The sequence below is a fragment of the Euleptes europaea genome, chromosome 20, assembly GCF_029931775.1.
Source record: "Euleptes europaea isolate rEulEur1 chromosome 20, rEulEur1.hap1, whole genome shotgun sequence".
In the NCBI taxonomy this organism is placed as follows: Eukaryota; Metazoa; Chordata; class Lepidosauria; order Squamata; family Sphaerodactylidae; genus Euleptes; species Euleptes europaea.
Genome location: NC_079331.1, coordinates 25,084,980 through 25,104,224, shown reverse-complemented (window position 1 = coordinate 25,104,224; position 19,245 = coordinate 25,084,980). Strand labels below are relative to the sequence as shown.

The following is a 19,245-nucleotide window of genomic DNA, read 5'->3' as shown; positions in this document are numbered from 1 at the left end:
GCTGCCATCCTGGAGCGGGAGGCCCCCGCCCGGCCCCTGCGCCAGCCCACCGGCCAAGGACCAGCCGCAGCCGCAGCCGCAGCAGCAAGGGCAGGAGGCCGGCCCCGCCCCGCCCCGCCCGCCGCGTGCACGCGCACCAGAGCAGCCCAGCCCTGCCAAGAGCCCCGCAGGGGAAGGCCGGCCCTGGCTCCCAGGGGGGCCCGCACAGCCCCCTGCCCGGCCCGCAGCGGGAGCGCGGCTCCCTCCCAAGGGGGGGGGGCGCGCGGCGGTCCCGTGGGCTCCGTGCGGAGGGCACAGTCCCCTGCGGGCAGGCGGGTGCGTCTGCGGGAGAGGCCACGGTGCGGCCGGGGGGCCCGCCGGGCCGCGCGGGGCCCTTCTCGGGCAGCGGGGGAAGGAACAAAGGCGCACGTGGCCGCCCGCCCGGCCGCCTCCGTCCGTCCCTCCGCCGCTCCTCTCGCCGCGCGGCACTTCCCCAGTCCGCCAGCTCCGCCCCGGGGAGGGAGGGAGGGCCGGAGGGAGGAGGGGGCGGGCGGCCGGCTGGCCGGCGAGCGGGCTCCCTCCTTCCCTCCTTCCCTCCTTCTGTCGCGCCCGCTCGGTCCCGCCGCCGCCGCTGCTGCTGCCCCCGCCGGCGCGCTCGCCGCCCTCTTCCGCCGCTCTTCCTCCTCCTCCTCCTCCTCGTCGTCGTCGTGCCGCCGCGCCATGTCGCTCCGCCTGTGCGCCGCAGCCCCCCACGCCGTGGCCCGGGCGGCGGGGGTCCGCGCCCCCGCCGCGCTGCTCCCGCCGCTCAGCCCTGCTCGCCCGCCGCGGCGGCACTGTGAGTGGGGGCGCGGGGCAGCAGAGGGCAGGGCGGCACCCGCCCGCGGGGCGCCCGGCGGGCTGGGGGGGGAGGGGGCTTGGGCCTGGCCGCCCCGCTGGGCCGTAGGGGGCGCGGGAAGGGCGCGCCGGCGCGGGGGTCGCGGCGGGGGCGCTGGCGCCGGCCTCCCGCGCAGACGGCCCGCGCCGCCCCAGCCCGGCAGCCGGCCGGGGCCAGCCCTGGCGGCGGCGCCCCCCCCCCGCTGTCCTCTAGCCGTGACCTTGTCCCTTGGCCAGCCGGCGCAGGACGCCGCCGGACGCCCGCCCCACCCGCCCTCGCAGGGGAGGGGAGGAGGGGAGGGGAGGGGCGCGCAAAGCCGCGGCTGGGGCGGGGGGCTGCCGCGCGCCCTGCAGGGCCGGCTAAGGCGCCGAAGCGGCGGCGGCGCTGGCCGCACCCCTAGCGAGGGCCAAGGCGCCGGGGGCAACACGCCCGCACGCTGCTCGCTGCTCGCGCCGCCTTTGCCCTGCGGGAGACGAAGCAGCTCGGCTGCTGGTTCAAAGGGGGGGGGGAGGGACCCCAAGAGGCCCGGCTGAATGCACAGGACTCCTTCCCAGACATCCCTGGTTTTGCTGGCCAGGGTTCTCTGGATCCCTGGTGGAGGCTGGATCCTCCACCCTGCTGCGGCTGCGGGGAGGGCGGGTCTGACTTCTCTGGTACCCTCTGAACTCAGCCCAGGAAGTTTTGCCTGCTCACCTGTGCACCCGCCACCCTGAGGCTGTGCAAAGGGTTGTGATTCCTGGGCTTCCCATCCACACACCCCTCGCTGGGCTGTGCTGGAGGGCCTGCCTGAGAACGGCGGTGGATGTCAGAAAGGATCTGGGTCTGGGGGCCGGTTTGGGGTCCCCCGCTTCAGCATCCCGAATCTCCTTCCGCAGATGCTGCTAAAAGGATCAAGGTTGCCAACCCAGTGGTGGAGATGGACGGCGATGAAATGACACGCATCATTTGGGCTTTCATCAAGGAGAAGGTACTGGGAAGATTTAAACTCAGCCAATGAGGGATTGGAAACAAATAGCAAGAATGTAAGAAGCTCTCTGCTGGATGAGACCAGGGGTCCATCAAGTCCAGCATTACAACCTTTGGCCTTGGAGGGCCCAACAAACAGGGCACAGAGCCCAAGGCCTTCCCGTGATGCTGCCTCCTAGCGCTGGCATTCGGAGGTTTGCTGTCTGTATACACAGAGATTCCCTTTAGTCACCACGGCTAGTAACTAGCAGCCACGGATCCTCGTAGGGGCCCTGTCCTCTACGAAGCGATCTTTTGAAACTATCTGTGCTCATTCCTCTGTCCACTGGCAATGAATTCCTCAATTGAATTACTTCTTGAGAAAAGGGCTTCCTGTTGGCCCTCCTGAATCTATTGATATGGCAAACAAGGGTTCATGGGGGGGGGGGAGAGAGACCTGAGATCAATATTTCAAGAAAACAGTTTATTCTGGCAGCTGCAACCCAGAGATCTCTACCGAGTAAAAATCTCTGAGCCCCGATCATACTGAGGAAGGGACATTTATCCAAATTCAAGATATGACAACCCATCAACATTCAGGGTAGGCTGATAGCACTCCAGACATAGAGGCGGCGCAGTACAGTTCAGTTCTATCCAGTTTCTCCTATCAATGTTTATAGTTCACTCTGACTCTCCATGACTCTTAACCCACTTCCTTAGCACACAGACATACAGGGATATTCTGCCCAGCAACAAGCTATTCCCTGGCTGTCCTAATACATTTTACAGAAAGGAAAAGAGATTATTACAAATTGCTAAATCAGTGGAGCTTCCATAGTCAGGGGAAGTCTACCTGCTGTCACACTATCACCCATCAACTTCATTGAGCACTCCCCAAGATATCGTATTAAGAGACAAGGAGAAAAAGCTCTCTCTACACCGTGCATAATTTTATGAATGTCTTCCTCCCCTTCCCTTTGTTGTCTTTTCCCAAACTGACTCCTTAGCCTTTCCTTGTAGGACAGGTTCCCCTTAATCATTGTGGCTGCTCTCTTCTGCCGCTTTTTCCTGCTCAGCAAATTTTTTTTTTTGAGATGCAGCAACCAGAACTGTACACAATGTGGATACAGCTATTTCCTGCATGGAGCATGGATTTCCCCCCACATTCCTGCTGCCCCTTCTGTCCCCTGGAAAAATGATCTCCAGGGATGCAGGGCCTGCAAGGAGGAGGGGAGCTTGGAGCAATAGCTATGTGGGTCAAGGGCTGGCGTGAGGAAGGGCAAGGAGGCGAAATCATAGAATCATAGAGTTGGAAGGGATCACCAGGGTCATCTAGTCCAACCCCCTGCACAATGCAGGAGATTCACAACTACTTCCCCCCCCCACACACCCCCAGTGATCCCTCCATTTTCAGAAGACAGGAGGGGGGAGCTCCAGGATCCCTGGCCAATCTGGCCTGGAGGAAAATTGTTTCCTGACCCCAAAGTGGCTATCAGCATTACCCTGGTCAGGTAAGAAGAGAACACGAGAGTCGAACACTGATGCAGCTTTTCCTGCCCTCTCTGTCATGATCTGCTGAAATTCACAGAATCAGCATTTCTGACAGATGGCCATCTAGCCTCTGCTTAAAAACCTCCAGGGAAGAGAGCTTACCACCTCCCAAGGAAGCCTTTTCCACTGAGTAACTGCTCTAACTGTAGAAAGTTCTTCCTAGTGTTTAGATTTAATTTCAACCCATTGGTTCTGGTCTGACCTTCAGAGGCAACAGAAACAATTCCGCACCATCCTGTATATGACAGCCCTTCAAATACTTGAGGATGGTTATCATATCACCTCTCAGGCTAAACATCCCCAGCTCCTTCAACCTTTCCTCATAGGACCTGGTCTCCAGACCCCTCACCTTCTTCGTTGCCCTCCTGTGGACACGTTCCAGCTTGTCTACATCCTTCTTTAATTGTGGTGCCCCAAACTGAACACAATACTGTAGGTGAGGTCTAACCAGAGCAGAGTAAAGCGATACCATCACTTTGCGTGATCTGGACACTATACTTCTGTTGATGCAGCCCAAAATCGCATTTGCCATTTTAGCTGCATCACACTGCTGACTCATGTTCAGTGTTTGGTCTACTAAAAGGTGGCGTCTCTCACCAAAATAAAAAAGGGGTGTTCCCAGCCCGAAAGGGGAGGCCGCCCAAAGGCAGCTCCTTCCCCAGCCCGGGGCTGGAATGCCCTCCCAGGGACAGCGCACAGAAGTGCGCCATCCAGACATCGGCATGAGGCTGTCCCTGGGCTGCGCTGCCAGAGCAGCGCAGGGAGGACGGCGTCCGGGCCTCCCTACCAGCACAGCCCCTTTTTCGCCTCCCGAGCTCTTTCGGTGAAAGACCTCAGGAATGCGCTGTAAGTCCCTTAGATCCTTTTCGCACACACTACTGCTAAGACAAGTCTCCCCCATCTTATAATTATGCATTAGATTTTTCATTCCCAAATGCAGGACTTCACATTTATCTCTGTTGAAATTCATTTTATTAGTTTTAGCCCAGTTTTCCAGCCTGTCAAGATCATCCTGAATCTTGATTCTGTCTTCTAGCATATTTGCTACCCCTCCCAATTTAGTATTTTCTGCAAATTTTATAAGCATCCCCTCTATTCCTTTATCCAAATCATTTATAAAGATGTTGAACAACACAGGGCCCAGGACAGATCCCTGAGGCACCAAGTGGATGAGGAACCATTAACAAGCACTCTTTGGGTGTGATCTGTCAACCACTTACAGATCCACCTAACAGTAGGATCGAAACCACATTTTACCAACTTGTCAACAAGATTACTATATGGAACCTTATCGAAAGCCTTACTGAAATCAAGATAAACTATGTCTACAGCATTCCCCTGATCCAACAAGGTAGTAACTTCATAAAAAAAGGAGATGAGGTGAGTCTGACATGGCTTGAGAAACCCATACTGGCTCTTACTAAATGAATACTATCTATCCTTTCTACATGCTGAAGGGCTGACTGTTTGATGATTTGTTGAAAAACCTTTCCAGGTATAGATGTTAAGCTGATGGGTCAGTAGTTGTCTGGATCCTACTTTTTCCCCTTCTTGAAGATGGGGACAACATTTGCCCACCTCCAGTCTTATGGCACCTCACCTGTTCTCCAAGAATTCTCAAAAATAATGGACAGAGGCTCAGAAATTACATCTGCAAATTCTTTCAGTCCCCTTGGATGCAATTCATCTTACCCTGAGGACTTAGTTTCATTTAAAGAAACTAGGTGTTTGTGCACTACCCCTATGCCAATCCTAGGCTGCAACTCCCTTCCCTCATCATGCGTTCTGTTCATGCCATGTTGAGCACCGCTTCCCTCACGAGAAAAGACTGAGGAAAAGTTGGAATTGAGCAGTTCTGCCCTCTCTTCATCACCTGCTACAATTTCACTTTCCTGTCCCCGCAGTAGGCCTACCATGTCCTTGTTCTTTTTCTTATTCTGAAAATAGGAAAAGAACCCTTTTTTGTTGTGTTCAGCATTTCTCGCTAACCTAAGCTCATACTTAGCTTTAGCTTTTCTAACACCCTCCCTACAAGCACTAGTTATTTGTTTATATCCATCCTTGGTTATAAGGCCCTCCTTCCATTTCCTAAATGAATCTTTTATATTTCTCAAATCTTTAGAAAGCTGTTTATGGCTCCTCCCATTTTTCCTTCTTAGGAAATGTGTTTGTGATTGTGCTTTCAATACTTCACTAAGAAATTCCCTCTTGAATTCCTTTCTCCTTAAGTATTTCTGATCATGGGATTCTACCCAGCATAATTAAGTTTGATGAAATTTGCTTTCCTAAAGTCCAGTCTATATGTCTTACTATGTACAGCTTTTCCCTTGCCCAAGATTGTAAATTCCAGAATTACCCGGTCACTATTACCCAGGTTTCCCACTACTTTCACCTCGATTCTCACCAACAGAGAAGAACTGATTAACAAGTCCAAGATAGTAGACCCCCTTGTTTCCCTCTCCACTTTCTGGAAAATGAAGTTGAGCCAGCAAGACAAGTCAGAATTTATTTGACTTTTCACACGAGTTGGACTTCTAACAGATATCCGGTTAATTAAAATCTCCCATGACCACTGCGTCCTATTTGAGAACTTTGTAATCTGGTCTAGGGGTGTCTCATCCAAGTCCTCTGCCTGGTTTGGTGGTCGATAGCAGACCCCCACTATAATATCACTATTATTACTTACTCCTTTTATTTTCCCCCAGAGACTCTCGACTGAGCTTCCATGCTCAGATTCATGTATTTCCTCATGTGTACACATCTTTGACATATAATGCTACTCCTCCCCTCTTCCTTATTTGTCTATCCCTTTTAAACAAGTTGTACCCCACAATCCTAATATTGCAGTCGTGAGTGGCATTCCACCAAGTTTCAGTAATGCCTATTAAGTCATAGTCCTTGTATTAGGACTTCAGGTTCCTCCTGCATGTTTCCCATATTCTGTGCATCAGTGCAGAGACATCGGAATCCATGGTTTATGTGCCCTGAGGATCTCATTTCTGTACTTGTGTGTGTTAAGTGCCGTCAAGTCGTTTCCGACTCATGGCGACCCTATGAATGAAAGTCCTCCAAAATGTCCTATCTTTGACAGCCTTGCTCAGATCTTGCAAATTGAAGGCTGTGGCTTCCTTTATTGAGTCAATCCATCTCTTGTTGGGTCTTCCTCTTTTCCTGCTGCCCTCAACTTTTCCTATCATGACGGTCTTTTCCAGTGACTCTTGTCGTCTCACGACGTGACCAAAATATGACAGCCTCAGTTTAGTCATTTTAGCTTCTAGGGTCAGTTCAGGCTTGATTTGATCTATAACCCACTGATTTGTTTTTTTGGCAGTCCACGGAATCAGCAACACTCTCCTCCAACACCACATTTCAAAGGAATCTATTTTCTTCCTATCAGCTTTCTTCATTGTCCAGCTTTCACACCCATACATAGTAATAGGGAATATGATGGCACTTCTGTACTTACCCATGAGTTAATATTTATTCACATATGTGCCACTCCCTGCAAATCTTTCGTGTTCTCGTCTCCAGTTATTGTCAGCATACTAGGCTTTAAGATTTTGTCTCGCTCCCCCATAGGATTTAGTTTAAAGCCCTCCTGATCAAGTTTGCGAGGCTCTCACCAAACACATTTTTTCCTACCCTTGTGAGGTGCAAACAGTCTCCCTTTTAGAAGAGCTTCATCTCAAAAGCATTAGCCATGTTCCAAAAAAACCAAATCTTTCTTGACAATACCATCACACACCCAGTCATTAATTTGTAGTATTCTTCTTTCCCTTCCTAAGCCACGACCTTTGACAGGAAGAACTGACGAAAATACAACCTGCGCCCCCAGGTCCCTCACCTTTTTACCCAGAGCCGCATAGTCTCTTTTAATACGTTCTGGGCTGTGTCAGACAGTATCATTTGTTCCCACATGAATAAGCAAGAAGGGGTAATAATCTGTGGGTTTGATGAGTCTTCCTACCCTTTCGGTCACTTCCTGGACGTGTGCACCTGATAGACAGCATACCTCTCGAGACGACAAGTCCGGTCAGCACACTTTAGCCTCTACCCCTCTTGGTAGGGAATCCCTAATTACCAGAACACGCCTCATCCTATATTGGGGAGCGAAAGCTAGAGTCCCCACATCCTCAGGGGCCTAAGAAATTTCCTTCAAGCTTCAGGGAGGCTGGGAGAGTAGCCCTTGCTCCAGTGGTCCACAATCAGTATCTACAGGGAGATCCTGGAACCGACTGTTGAGCACCAGAGGCTCAGAATGTATCCTGATTTTCCTGCTCCTGTGGGTCACATTCTTCCAGGTGCCCTCCTCCTGTGTTGGGGGCTCCTCCATTTGCTGAGATACCTTTCTCTCCTCCTTCTGTTGCCCCCTCAAGAGTGCTTCATGCGTTCTGTCCATGAACTCTTCCCTTTCCCTTATAAAATGGAGTGTGGACAAGTGTGGTTCAAGTCCCTGTATCATCTCCTCCAGTAGGGCTACCAACTTACACTGGCTGCAAGTGTAATTGCTGTTACCCTCAGGTAAGAATACGAACGTGACAGGGACGTTGTGTGTCACTGCCTCAGCTCCCTCACCAGCCACACTGCTGCGTTTCATTGCAGAAGTGGTTCGGTTGTTGTTTTTTCTGTGCTTCCCTGAAACCTCCCGACAGCCTGCCTCACTAGACTCCCTGCTTGCAGAAACAAAGCTTAACACATATAGAATGTACAAACTTCTCAGCTTCTTACAGGGCCACCAGGCCTGAGTCCCAGGCTAAGAACCACAGAGCAAGAGTCCTTTAGCTCTCGCCCTTTGGCTTGCGCCAAAGGCTCGCATTCCTTCCTCACCCACAAGTGCTGCTTATCTGTTCACCCCATTGTCCTCACAGACCCAAACAGTTGCTCCTCCACACGGATCCTGCAACCCTGGAAACAACACTTCTGGGGGTTGGAAGGGGCTTGAATGGGAGAAAACTTCATGTGCCTTCCCTAGAAATCTATGGCGGTATGCACACCACTGTTCCCAATGAGACTGCCCCATAAACCTAGGTAAAGGCATTACAACACTAGCAGCTTTATTTTCAGCCTCTGTTCTAAGTATTCCTGGCACAGAGTTTGCATTTTTCACCAGTCACACATCAAGTTGATGTTTCGTTGGTATGTGGAGGCCTGCAAGGTGTGGTTCTCTCCCCAAAGTTGCTCAACATCTGTATACGCCCCCTCGCCCAGCTAGTCTGGAGTCTGGTTTGCAGATGACGCTCAGCTGTATCTGTAAATGGACAGTCGGCCAGATGCCGTCCCAGAAGATCTGGCCAGATGTTTGGAGGCTGCAGTGGGGTGGTTGAAGCAGAGCCGCCTGAAACCGAACCCATAGAAGACGGAGGTCCTGTGGCTGAGCCAGGAGGCCGGTTGGGAGATACAGCTCCCAGCTCTTGACAGAGTGCGGTTGGTTCTGGCTGCCTCCATCAAGAGTTTGGGTGTGACTCTGGATGCCTCCCTGCCATTGGAGGCCCAGGTCACAAATACGCCCAGGGCGGCATTTTTCCATCTCTGTCAAGCCCAGCAGTTGACCCCTTACCTGTCCCATGCTGACCTGGCCCCAGTTATCCATGCAATGGTCACCTCTAGACTGGACTACTGTAACTCGCTCTATGCAGGGCTATCCTTGAAGCTGCTCCAGAAATGGCAACTGGTCCAGAACGTGGCAGCACGGGTCCTTACTGGGACCCCTTGGAGACCTCTGCTCCGCCAGCTGCACTGGCTCCAGATTGAGCACCAGGCCAGGTTCCAGGTTTTGGTACTTACCTGTAAAGCCCTGAATGGTCTGGGGACCATTGTATCTGTGGGACTGCCCCTTCCTATACACCCCTCAGAGAGCACTGCGTCCGTCTAGTAACAACCTTCCAGTGGTCCCTGGCCCCAGAACTGTCCGGCTGCCCTTGGCCAGGGGCTTTTCAGCTCTTGGCCTGGTGGAACTCTCTGTCTAACTAGACCCCGGGCCCTGGCGGGACTCAGCTCTGCAGGGCCTGGAAGAGGGAGATGTTCTGCCAGGCATACGGTTGAGGACAGCAACGGTTATATAGATCAGCTGGCCTCCCCCCTTTTCCTTTCTTCCCTTCCCCACGTCCTTCCTGGTTGGTTTCTTTTCCTTCTATTCTTTTTCTTCCCTGTCTTTCTTCTCTTTCCTCTCTTTCTTCCCTAATTTTCCTTTTCCCATTCCCATTCCCCTGTATATTCTTTGGGCCTGTGAGCTCCCATAGGTTGGCTGTCCCCACTTGTTATAATCTTCAGACCGTGCTCACCTATGAAAGGAAGTCCACCTATATAAGGTGGCTACATGGCAAAGGGGCACCCTCTGAATTTGTAAACCGGGATTTTATAATACTAGATTAGAATTATGCTTTTAAAAGTATGTGGTGTTATATGTATTGATTGTTGGAAGCTGTTCTGAGCCCTGCTTGACTGGGAAAGGTGCGGGGTAGAAGTAGTCACATGACCTGAGGGGTCTGTGAGCCCCCCCCGCCATTGGTTGGTGGCCTGCCGATTCCTCCTTGTGGTCAGTGGATCTCTCCCTGGCTCCCACTGCAGTTGATCCTGCCCAATGTGGATGTTCAGCTGAAGTACTTTGACCTGGGCCTGCCCCATCGGGACCAGACGGATGACCAGGTCACCATTGACTCCGCCCTGGCTACTCAGAAGTACAGTGTGGCCGTCAAGTGCGCCACCATCACCCCCGATGAGGCGCGAGTGGAAGGTAGGTGGAGAACGCAGGGCCAGGCTCTTCCTGTGAGCGGTGGGGCTTCCCAGCAGGGGCCTCGCAGGAGGCTGCTTGCAGAGCTGTGAACTCCAGGAGAGGCAAGCAGTCTTCCCTGGCGGGGAGCCATTCGGGAATTGTCTTCTCAAGGGAGGACCACAGTTGAGGAGTCGCTGTTTCTGACCAACCACAGGCCAGTCTGGGAGTGATGGAAATCCGGCCTCCTTTTGGCCTAACTTCCCTTTCCCTCCAATCTTCCTAGAGTTCAAGCTGAAGAAAATGTGGAAGAGTCCTAACGGCACTATCAGGAATATCCTGGGCGGGACAGTCTTCAGAGAGCCAATCATCTGCAAGAACATTCCTCGTCTGGTTCCAGGTTGGACGAAGCCTATCACCATTGGCAGACACGCCCATGGCGACCAGGTCGGTTGGAGGGGAGCGGACCTATGGGAAGGGGCAGGTGGTGAAAAGTGCCGCTGCTCCACGTGAGCACGTCACCGATGGGTTTGCCAGAGGTAGAGATTGTATTTTAAGTTGTCATAATGTGCAACAGGATATACAATAAACTCATGAGAAAGATACTCCGCCCTGCACACCATTTGACCGGGGTGGTGGTGGTAGACTGTTTTGCATCCCTGTCTTGGCATTTCTGTTTTTATGGCCTGAATGGGGGAAGCTCCCCATCTCTCTGTCCCCCTCCCCGAGAAACTTTCTGCAGCCAAAATAAAGTGTGCTGATGGACACAGATTGGCTCCTTTGCACATATGTGTGCAGCTTTGACCATTTCTTTAGAGCCCAAGATATGAGATTTTGCAAGAATGCTGGCATGAATTAAGTGAGGCAGAGAAAGGAAACATGGCTGGAATCAGGCCCATAGGGATGGCCACGAGTGGGCACTCGGCTGTGTAGGCCAGAGTCTCATTTCTGGTGCAATGAAAACAGCTTGTATGCACATACAAACCTCTCGTGGGCACATTCCGCACAACGTTCCATGAGGGCTGTGCCAAGAGCCCCATGGACAGACTGGGTATGAAAAAAAATTTTTTTTGGGGGGGGGGGAGTTGTGGAACGCAAGCTGTGGGACTAATTGGGGGTGGGCAGGGAGAGATGGAGCCCTCTGGGTGGGATGGGTTTTCCTAATCTTTGGGTCTTTTCTTTGCAGTACAAAGCCACGGATTTCGTTGTGGGCAAACCTGGGACATTTAAGATGGTTTTCACCCCCAAGGACGGCAGTGGAGTCCAGGAGTGGGAGGTGTACAACTTCCCGGGCGGGGGTGTCGGCATGGGAATGTACAACACTGACGAGGTGAGGGTACCACTAGTGAAGGGTCTGGCCTTTGGGGGTGGGGGCATATCTGGGCCTTGCGTCTGAACCTTAACTCGGTGGCTTCCGCTCCCCCATTCCGAAGCACAGCTGAGGAATTGTCGTCCCCCCCGCCCTCCGCGATGAGGCTTCTGGGGGGCGGGGACTGCCTTGCTTCCTGCGCATCTCGCACTGAGGGCCCGTCTGCCCCTTGCAGTCCATTTCAGGCTTTGCTCACAGCTGCTTCCAATACGCCATCCAGAAGAAGTGGCCCCTGTACCTGAGCACCAAGAACACCATCCTCAAGGCCTACGACGGGCGCTTCAAAGACATCTTCCAGGAGATCTTTGACAAGTGAGCGGGTTGTGGGGCCCCAGCCTTCTGTCGCTGTGGGATTGGGCTGCCCGTTCCCTGGGATCTCCCAGTATCGATCTGAAGCCTTTGCTCCCAAAGGACTCGAGGCAGGTTACAATAGAACAACAAAGTGCAGACCACCCCTTTAAAACATACGAAACAGAGCTAAAAAGAAGCGAAAACGCCAGCTGGCGCTCTTGTGGCTGCAGCACCCCTCTCTTCTCCCCCTGCCAGGCACTACAAGACCGATTTTGACAAACTCCGGATCTGGTACGAGCACCGGCTGATCGATGACATGGTTGCCCAGGTGCTGAAGTCGGTGGGGGGCTTTGTGTGGGCTTGCAAGAACTATGATGGGGATGTCCAGTCTGACATCTTGGCCCAAGGTACGATGCTGGGGGTGGGGGCTTCCAAAAGGGTGCCTCTGGTGGGAGGGGGGCCATTGCCAGGGGCCCACAGGGCAGTATGTCGCTTTCTGTCTGACTCAGGAACTCTCCAACAAAGCATAGGCCTGAACAGGGTACAGCCCTCAGGGCCTCCCAAGGTGCAAGATTCTGCAGTGGGGCAGGGGGGGCGCGTACCAGGCAATGCAAGACATTCTCGTGACGCCCACCTCCAGCGTGGCACTCTCCCCGTTCCCCCTAACTGGCATCCCAGGAGACAGACCCTCTTACTGTGGCTCTTATCAGTGAATCTTGGGAGGGGCCATGGCTCAGTGGCAGAGCACCTGATTGGTGTGCGGAAGGTCCCAGGTTCAATCCCCAGCAGCTGAAAGCAGGACCAGGTGGCTTGGTGATGTGAAAGACCCTTCTCTGGCTGAGATCTTGGAAGAGCGGCTGTCAGTAAACAGGGCTGACGTGGGTGGGCCAAAGGTCTGCTCTGCTGCACGGCAGCTTCAGCTGTTCCGCTTCCCTCGGTCCTCGGACAGCTGCTCTGTGGCCAGTTCTGCTGAGCGAACAGGCTTTGTAGTCCAGATGCCCATTTGTTTCTCACTTCCAAGTGCGTGTGTGGGGGGCTCACAGAGTCCTCTGAAAAGAGTTTGGCTTTCCCCCTAGGATTTGGCTCTCTGGGCTTGATGGCTTCTGTCCTCGTCTGCCCAGACGGAAAGACCATTGAAGCAGAGGCTGCTCACGGCACCGTCACACGCCATTACCGGGAGTACCAGAAGGTGGGGGAGCTGAACGGCAGCTCAGGGGGGGGGGAGGGGCTCGTGCTCCCCATCCTGGCCCAGTGAGAGGCGGCCCTTTCTGGCCGCACTTGCTCAAGTCTGGGTGGTCCTGGTGGAGATTTTGCCCCCCAGACACTCTTTCTCCCCTCCGCATTTCTTGCCTGCAGGGCAACCCCACCAGCACCAACCCCATTGCCAGCATCTTTGCCTGGACCCGTGGCCTGGAGCACAGAGGCAAACTGGACAGCAATCCCGAGCTCATCAAGTAAGGGCAGGAGAGCCCGGCACTGTTGCAGGAAGTGGGGTGGTGCTGAGTGCAGCATGAGGACATGGGCTGTGCCTGCAAGTGACCCACATGGGCTTCTGAACCGTGCGATTCTCTGGGCACCCAGAGCAGGAGAAGAGGCCAGAGGCCTGACACAGAGGCAGGGAGAGGAGCCGGTTTGCTTTGCGTCTGCCACTAGCCTCGGCCTGGTCAGCGGCTGTTGCCCACAGTGGGGTGGGGAGGAGTGGCACGGCCCTGTCCCACCTTGCTCCAGGTGTTGGGTGACCCTGTCCTTCCTTCCCGCCCGTCAGGTTTGCTCAGACCGTGGAGAAGGTCTGCGTGGAGACGGTGGAGGCTGGGATCATGACCAAGGACTTGGCCGGTTGCATCCACGGACTGAGCAAGTGAGCCTGGGGGTGCTGGTGTGTGGGGGGGGGGAGTGCTGGTTGGGCCTCAGGTGGTTGGGCCCCCCCCGTCTTTCGTGGGGCAGAGGAGAGCTTGTCCACTGTGGGTCCTCCTCCTCCTCCCTGAGAAAGGCCCCCCCACCCCTTTTGTGCATTTCCAGTGTGAAGCTGAACGAGCACTTTGTGAACACCACGGACTTCCTGGATGCCATCAGGAACAACCTGGACAAAGCCCTGGGCAAGCAGTAGGGGGGGCGCACTTTGAGGGCTTGCTGGGGGTGGGGGGCGATAGAGGAAAGCCATTTACCTCATTTTGTAATAAAACCAGCTCCGGCTGCTCTTCCTTTCGACCAGGAAAACATTCTGGGTCACCGGTTTTCCACTGGTTGTTTTAAAAATCCCTTTTAGCTGTCCCAAGAACGCCCTCCCCCCCCAAGTTACTACTGCTGACAAGGGAAGGTGGGGGGGCCGCAGGGCTGGCTGCCCCACCTCACTGGACAGCAATGAAGGAGATGGTTTTGTGCTGTAATTTGCGTACTGTCATTTGGGCCTCGTGGTAGCAATTAAAATCTAGTTCTCATACCCTTATGGTGTCCTGCTTTCTGGTATGGGGCGTCCCACCCCCCACCCCCAGGCGACGCCCCCCCAACCACTTGTGTCAGCCAAAGAATATTCATTTATTGCTGAATTTCTTCAGAACAGGAAAATAAACACAGTAGATCTATGCACACGGGGTGGGGGGGGAGGGAGACAGTCCGCGCTCCGGCCACCTTCGTTGTTCTGCCAGCACAGGGAGGGGCGGGGGCACTCTCTCGCTCCACGGGTCTTTGGGGCAAGCCCACTGCCCTAGGACATTTTTTTTGGTGTGGGGCAGAGGTAGTTGATACGGGAGTGGTCCTGGCAGCAGCGCAGCCCCCCACCCCCCCTGCACGGATGGCCTCGCTCGGCCTCAAACCCTTCCTGAGAACAGCTGCTCATGTCGCTGCTGGCAGAGGCTGCGGGAGGTAGTGGCCCAAAGGCCCTTTTTGGCTGCAAGGCCCAACAGAACAGAGCCCGGGGGTGGGGGGCCGGGGCCAAGCCCTAGATCCATTCCGGAGCAGAAGAGCTGGAGGGCGGCGCTCCCTCCGCCACTCTCCCTGCCCCACACAGGCTCTGCTGGAGGAAGGGTCCGCGTGGGCTCTCTTCCACGGGATGCTCGGCCCCTGCCCCCTACAGCATGCTGTAATAGGCCATCTCCTTCATGGCCTGCTCTGCCAAGGCCGACTCATTCGTGGGGTTCCCCCCCACGCCATATTCGTAGGTATTCTCCTCCTCCTCGTAGTCCTCCATCTCCTGCGACCCATCCAGGTCTGCGTGGTCCCCACCCGTCAGCTCCAGCATGGCATCTGCAGGGAGGGGAGGGGGACACAGGACAAGCTGGGGGGGCGGCCACGGAAACCCCCCCCCTTGATGGAGCTGTGCCGGCCTTTGGCAGGTAAGTCCCAAGACGGCCTGCAGGGGGAGCCGCAGCACAGCGCCTCTGGGCCTCCGGGCTCCGGAGAGGGAAATCCAGGCCGCCCCTCCCACCCGGCACCTACCTTGGCTGTCCAGACTGACGTCCATCACCCCATGCTTGACCTTCATGTGGCGACTGAGGTTCCCCTTCAGGTTGAACTTGCTGGAGCAGTAAGGGCACTTGAAGGGCTTGCTGCCTGCGTGTAAGTGCATGTGGCCCAGGAGGTTGTACATGCGGTTGAAAGATTTCCCGCACACCTGGTAGGGGGCCGGGAGGGAGAGAAGGAGGAGAAGAAGAGAGGAGCTTGGAGTTGCCTCTGAAGCACGAGGGACTTCAGACCGGGGGGTGCCTCTGCTAACCCCCAGCTCCTCTGGCGTGGGTCTGAGACCTGAGTCCAAAGCCCAGCCCAGCCGCACCAAAGGCCACCCGGATGCGCCGCAAGAGTCCGAGCGCATGGGCTACAGGTGACGCACGTGGCAGCATGCTTGGGACGAGGTCATTCATCACGGGGAGTCTTGTGCTGGCGGCCAGAGGTGAGCCGATCTCACCCCGAGCTGTCCTTTACCTCCACACCCAGCCCTGATCAGCTGCCGGCACAGGCCGCCCGTACCCTCTGCCCTGCCTTGGCTCGTGCTCATTGTGGGCCAGCCCCGTCGGCACCCTTTACCTTGCACTTAAAAGGCTTGACAGGCGAATGCACAATCATGTGGGTCTTGAGCGTCTGCTTCTGCACAAAGGTCTTGAAGCAGATGTGGCACTGGTAGGGGCGCACGCTGGTGTGGATCAGCATGTGCCGCTTCATGTTTGCCTGCAGCGTGAACTCTCGGCCACACACTTCACACTTGAATTCTTTCACACCCTGCAAGTCGGGACAGACAGACAGACGCTGGGCACCAGGGGAGCCAGGCCGCTGCCCTGCGGGCCTCTCCTGCCCAAGGGCGGTGACGCCCAAAGCAGCTTCTGGAGTAGTGAGAAGAGAGCAGGAGGCCGGCAGCTGCCTCCCTTCCATGGGGCAGCCCCTGAGGAGGAAGGGGCTGGGGCAGGCCCCCCTTACAGACTAGCCAAGGCCGGCCACAGCTCTTTCCCCAACTGGCCAACTGTGCTCCGGACAATGAGCTCCTGACTTCAGGAGGCTGCGGAGACGGCTGCTGCCCTTCTGGGAAACAACAGCCCTCTGGGCCTGCCTTCTGCGGGGCTCCTGTTAACCGCCCCATCGTGTGCATAAAAGCTCAGCCCTCCTGCCCTCTACAGGGCAGCCAGGAACACCCCAGGCCCTCAGCCAGGGATTCCCCTGCCCCCCGCACCTCGGCCTTCCCCGCAGCCTGGCCCCTTGCCCCCAGTCTGGTCACGTCCCTCGCCCAGAGATCTACCTTGTGGGTCAGCGAGTGCTGCTTGAGGTGGTGGATCTGGCTGAACTCCATGCCGCACTCAGTGCAGACGAAGGGGCGGACGTCCTGGTGCTTGAGCATGTGGTTCTGCAGCTGGCTGCGGTAGTGGAAGGCTTTGCTGCACTCGGGGCAGGGGTAGAGGGTGGGCCCCTGGTGGGTGGCCAGGTGGCGCTTGAGCTGGGGGAGGGTGGAGAAGTCCAGGCCGCACTCCACACACACGTGGCAGCGCCCGCTCTCGTGCTTGCCCTCGTGGGCCTTCAGCTCGCTGGGGTAGGCGAAGCCCCGGCCACAGAAGCGGCAGCTGTAGGGCTTGACGTCGGAGTGGAGGAGCATGTGGCGCTTGAGGTGGCTGGTCTGGGTGAAGGCTTTGTGGCACACCTGGCACTTGTGGGGCCGGGTGCCCTGGTGGGTGAGCAGGTGTGTCTGCAGGTGGCTGGGCTGCTTGAAGAGCTTGCTGCAGTGCGGGCAGGAGTGGGGCTTGACGCCGTTGTGGCCCAGGATGTGCGTCACCAGGTTGTACTTGGAGGTGTACGACTTCTCGCACAGGCGGCACTGCCAGCGCTTCTCCACCAGGTACGAGTCGTCGATCTGCACGTTGATGTCCAGCCGGTCCAGCTGGGCCTTTTTGCTGTGCTCACCGTGAGCCTCCGACTCGAAATCCAGGGGCTCCGGCCACGCAAAGCCCGGCCTGTTCTGGTCCCGCTCCGGGGGTGAGTCCAGCCCCCGCTCCTCCTCCGCGTGGCTCAAGGCTGACACGGGGGGCCCCTGGAAGCCGTAGTCGCTGGGCAGGGCCTCCACGCTCTCTGGGCCGCTGGCCGGAGGGGGGCTGGGAAGGCTCTCCTTCATCTCCCCAGGGGAGAGCTCATGACGAGGGGGCCTTCGCGGGTGCCGGAGGCGCCGCGGCTTGCGGCTGTACGTGCTGAGGTCGATCATTTTTGCGGCACTGCTCTGGACGGCCTGCTCAGGGTCAGGCTCCTCCACGCATGCAGGAGGGTTGGGGGGCTGCTCTTCTCTGTCCTCGCTTGGGGCAGCCGTCCCGGGGGGCCCCTCGCTCTGCTCCACCTCACTTTTTTCGTGCTTGACTTTGGGCACTAACCTCACAGGGGGCCGCTTCCTCCTCCGGGCCTGCTTGCCGAACAGCGCCTCGGCCTCCAGGCCCTCCTCCTCGGGCAGGTCTGCCTGGCCTCGGCCCTCGCACTCCTGGGGACAGTCCCCGCCCGGCTGCCCCGGCTCCACAGCTGCCGCGTCCTCCAGCTCATTGGCAATGCCCGGGAAGAAGCCTCCGGGACTGGCCGTGGCCCCGAACCACTCGTTCTCAGCCACCAAGCCCAGGACTGCCGCTTGGGCCAGAGACAAAACCACCACGGCCTCAGTCTGAGTTCCAGAGTCAGCAAACCGGTCCATGCTGCACGCCTTCGAGCACAGCCCCCGTTCCTGCAAAAAGGAGAAAAGGAAGCCGTCAACCATTCCGGCCAGAGCGGCAATTCTGGGCCAGAACCTCCTCGCGCTGGCTCACCAAAGCAGCAGCTGCATTTGGGGGGAGGGGGGGGCCTTCAAAGAAGTTATTGTAAAACCACGGACTTCCCAGACAAACTTCTGTAACCCTAAAAGTATCGGTCACATCAAGGACCAACCAAAATGTCACAGATCAGCAAGGAAGCCTTCACTTCCATAGACTCTCAATGGCCTGAATGAATGTTTAAGGTTTTTTTTTAAGTGTGTTGGGGGGGCAGTATGATGCCCAAAGCCTCCCATTTGCAGCCTTCAGGAAAACCCCCAAACAGGCCCAAGAATCTTTGTGTATTTATTAGACCATCTTTGGGACGATAACATTCAGGACCGTTTATCCAGACTGCTTTCTGTCCTGCCCCCTTCAGTTCCCACTGATCTCAAAGTGCCCAACGGTCCAGTAATTAAAGAGGTTTCCCCACAGAAGCACTCCGATTGCCATGGTCTTGAAAGAGGGGAAACCTCGGGGGGCAAGGCTGGGCAGGGTGTGGTTTAGAGCACCATCCACACTTGGGCGGTGGGACACCATCTGCCCCCAGCAGCTGACAAACCAGCAAAGGCCTATCCTAAAAAGCAGCTCCCCTGCCACAAATGGAAAAGCCAGCAAGTCTTGAAAACAGTCTTCGCTGCACCCGCCGGCCCCTGCCCCCAGCCGAAACCGCTCTCCTCCAAGAGCCTGATTCTTTCATCAAGTTTTTAGTCCTTGAAAAGGGCTTCTTAATCAATTTATTCATGCTTCAGGTAAACAGAAGAACTCGACAACAGGAAGCACTGCCAATGACCAGTGAGCGAGGACAGGTGAGAAAATGGGGCGTCGGCTGAAACAGGCCCTGAACTCTGGATGGCGACGGCACTGCTGACGTGGTGCCAGAACAGCCAGTCAGCCTCCTCTGCTCTCAGCGGAGATGAGAAATCCCCTCCCAAGGGCCCAGCTCCACGGAGAGGAGACTTCAGCACCCGCTGGCAATGCTCCTGTGCCAGCCACGTACGGAAACAAGCGAGCAACCCATGCAACAATGGAGGGGCGTGGGCGCATGGCATGCCCTGTAGGAGCCCTCCTGGCTCCACCTACTCCTGGGACCTCTGCAGGGTAGGGCTTAAATCCCCTGCTGAAAACGGCCATGCCAAGCCTATCCCCAAAACAGCTCACCCGGCAGAGGAAAAACACACGGCCTCCCCCGCCTTGGGTTCAGGCCCTGGATGGGGGCCCGGGGAGGGGGGGGGGATAAAGAGCAGTTCTCGACGAGGCATGGGGAGCCATGGGCATCCAAGCGGCA

The 19,245-nt window shown here is 56.1% G+C and overlaps 2 protein-coding genes across 2 annotated transcripts; one reads left to right on the top strand and one right to left on the bottom strand.

Annotated features, from left to right (window-relative positions):
* The first annotated feature begins 746 nt into the window (after window positions 1-746).
* Window positions 747-13,828, top strand: IDH2 (isocitrate dehydrogenase (NADP(+)) 2). The gene is made up of 11 exons (XM_056865993.1): window positions 747-814; window positions 1,729-1,820; window positions 9,917-10,082; window positions 10,345-10,505; window positions 11,245-11,388; window positions 11,603-11,739; window positions 11,974-12,125; window positions 12,795-12,907; window positions 13,075-13,172; window positions 13,484-13,576; window positions 13,738-13,828. The coding sequence occupies exons 2-11, from the start codon at window positions 1,770-1,772 to the stop codon at window positions 13,823-13,825; spliced, it is 1,203 nt and encodes a 400-aa protein (XP_056721971.1). The 5' UTR covers window positions 747-814; window positions 1,729-1,769; the 3' UTR covers window positions 13,826-13,828.
* A 957-nt stretch (window positions 13,829-14,785) lies between these two features.
* Window positions 14,786-17,863, bottom strand: ZNF710 (zinc finger protein 710). Its single transcript, XM_056865992.1, has 4 exons — window positions 16,442-17,863; window positions 15,739-15,930; window positions 15,154-15,328; window positions 14,786-14,961 (listed from the first exon to the last, which is right to left on the bottom strand). The coding sequence occupies exons 1-4, from the start codon at window positions 17,861-17,863 to the stop codon at window positions 14,786-14,788; spliced, it is 1,965 nt and encodes a 654-aa protein (XP_056721970.1).
* Window positions 17,864-19,245: the final 1,382 nt, after the last annotated feature.

Excerpts from the sequence above, each read along its gene's own strand:
- IDH2 (XM_056865993.1), top strand. The coding sequence starts at position 1,770 with ATGGACGGCGATGAAATGACACGCATCATTTGGGCTTTCATCAAGGAG. Across the intron at positions 12,908-13,074 it reads ATTACCGGGAGTACCAGAAG|GGCAACCCCACCAGCACCAA; the intron begins GTGGGGGAGCTG and ends TCTTGCCTGCAG. Across the intron at positions 13,577-13,737 it reads TGCATCCACGGACTGAGCAA|TGTGAAGCTGAACGAGCACT; the intron begins GTGAGCCTGGGG and ends GTGCATTTCCAG.
- ZNF710 (XM_056865992.1), bottom strand. The coding sequence starts at position 17,863 with ATGGACCGGTTTGCTGACTCTGGAACTCAGACTGAGGCCGTGGTGGTT. Across the intron at positions 15,931-16,441 it reads AGCACTCGCTGACCCACAAG|GGTGTGAAAGAATTCAAGTG; the intron begins GTAGATCTCTGG and ends CCCGACTTGCAG. Across the intron at positions 14,962-15,153 it reads CGTCAGTCTGGACAGCCAAG|ATGCCATGCTGGAGCTGACG; the intron begins GTAGGTGCCGGG and ends CCCTCCCTGCAG.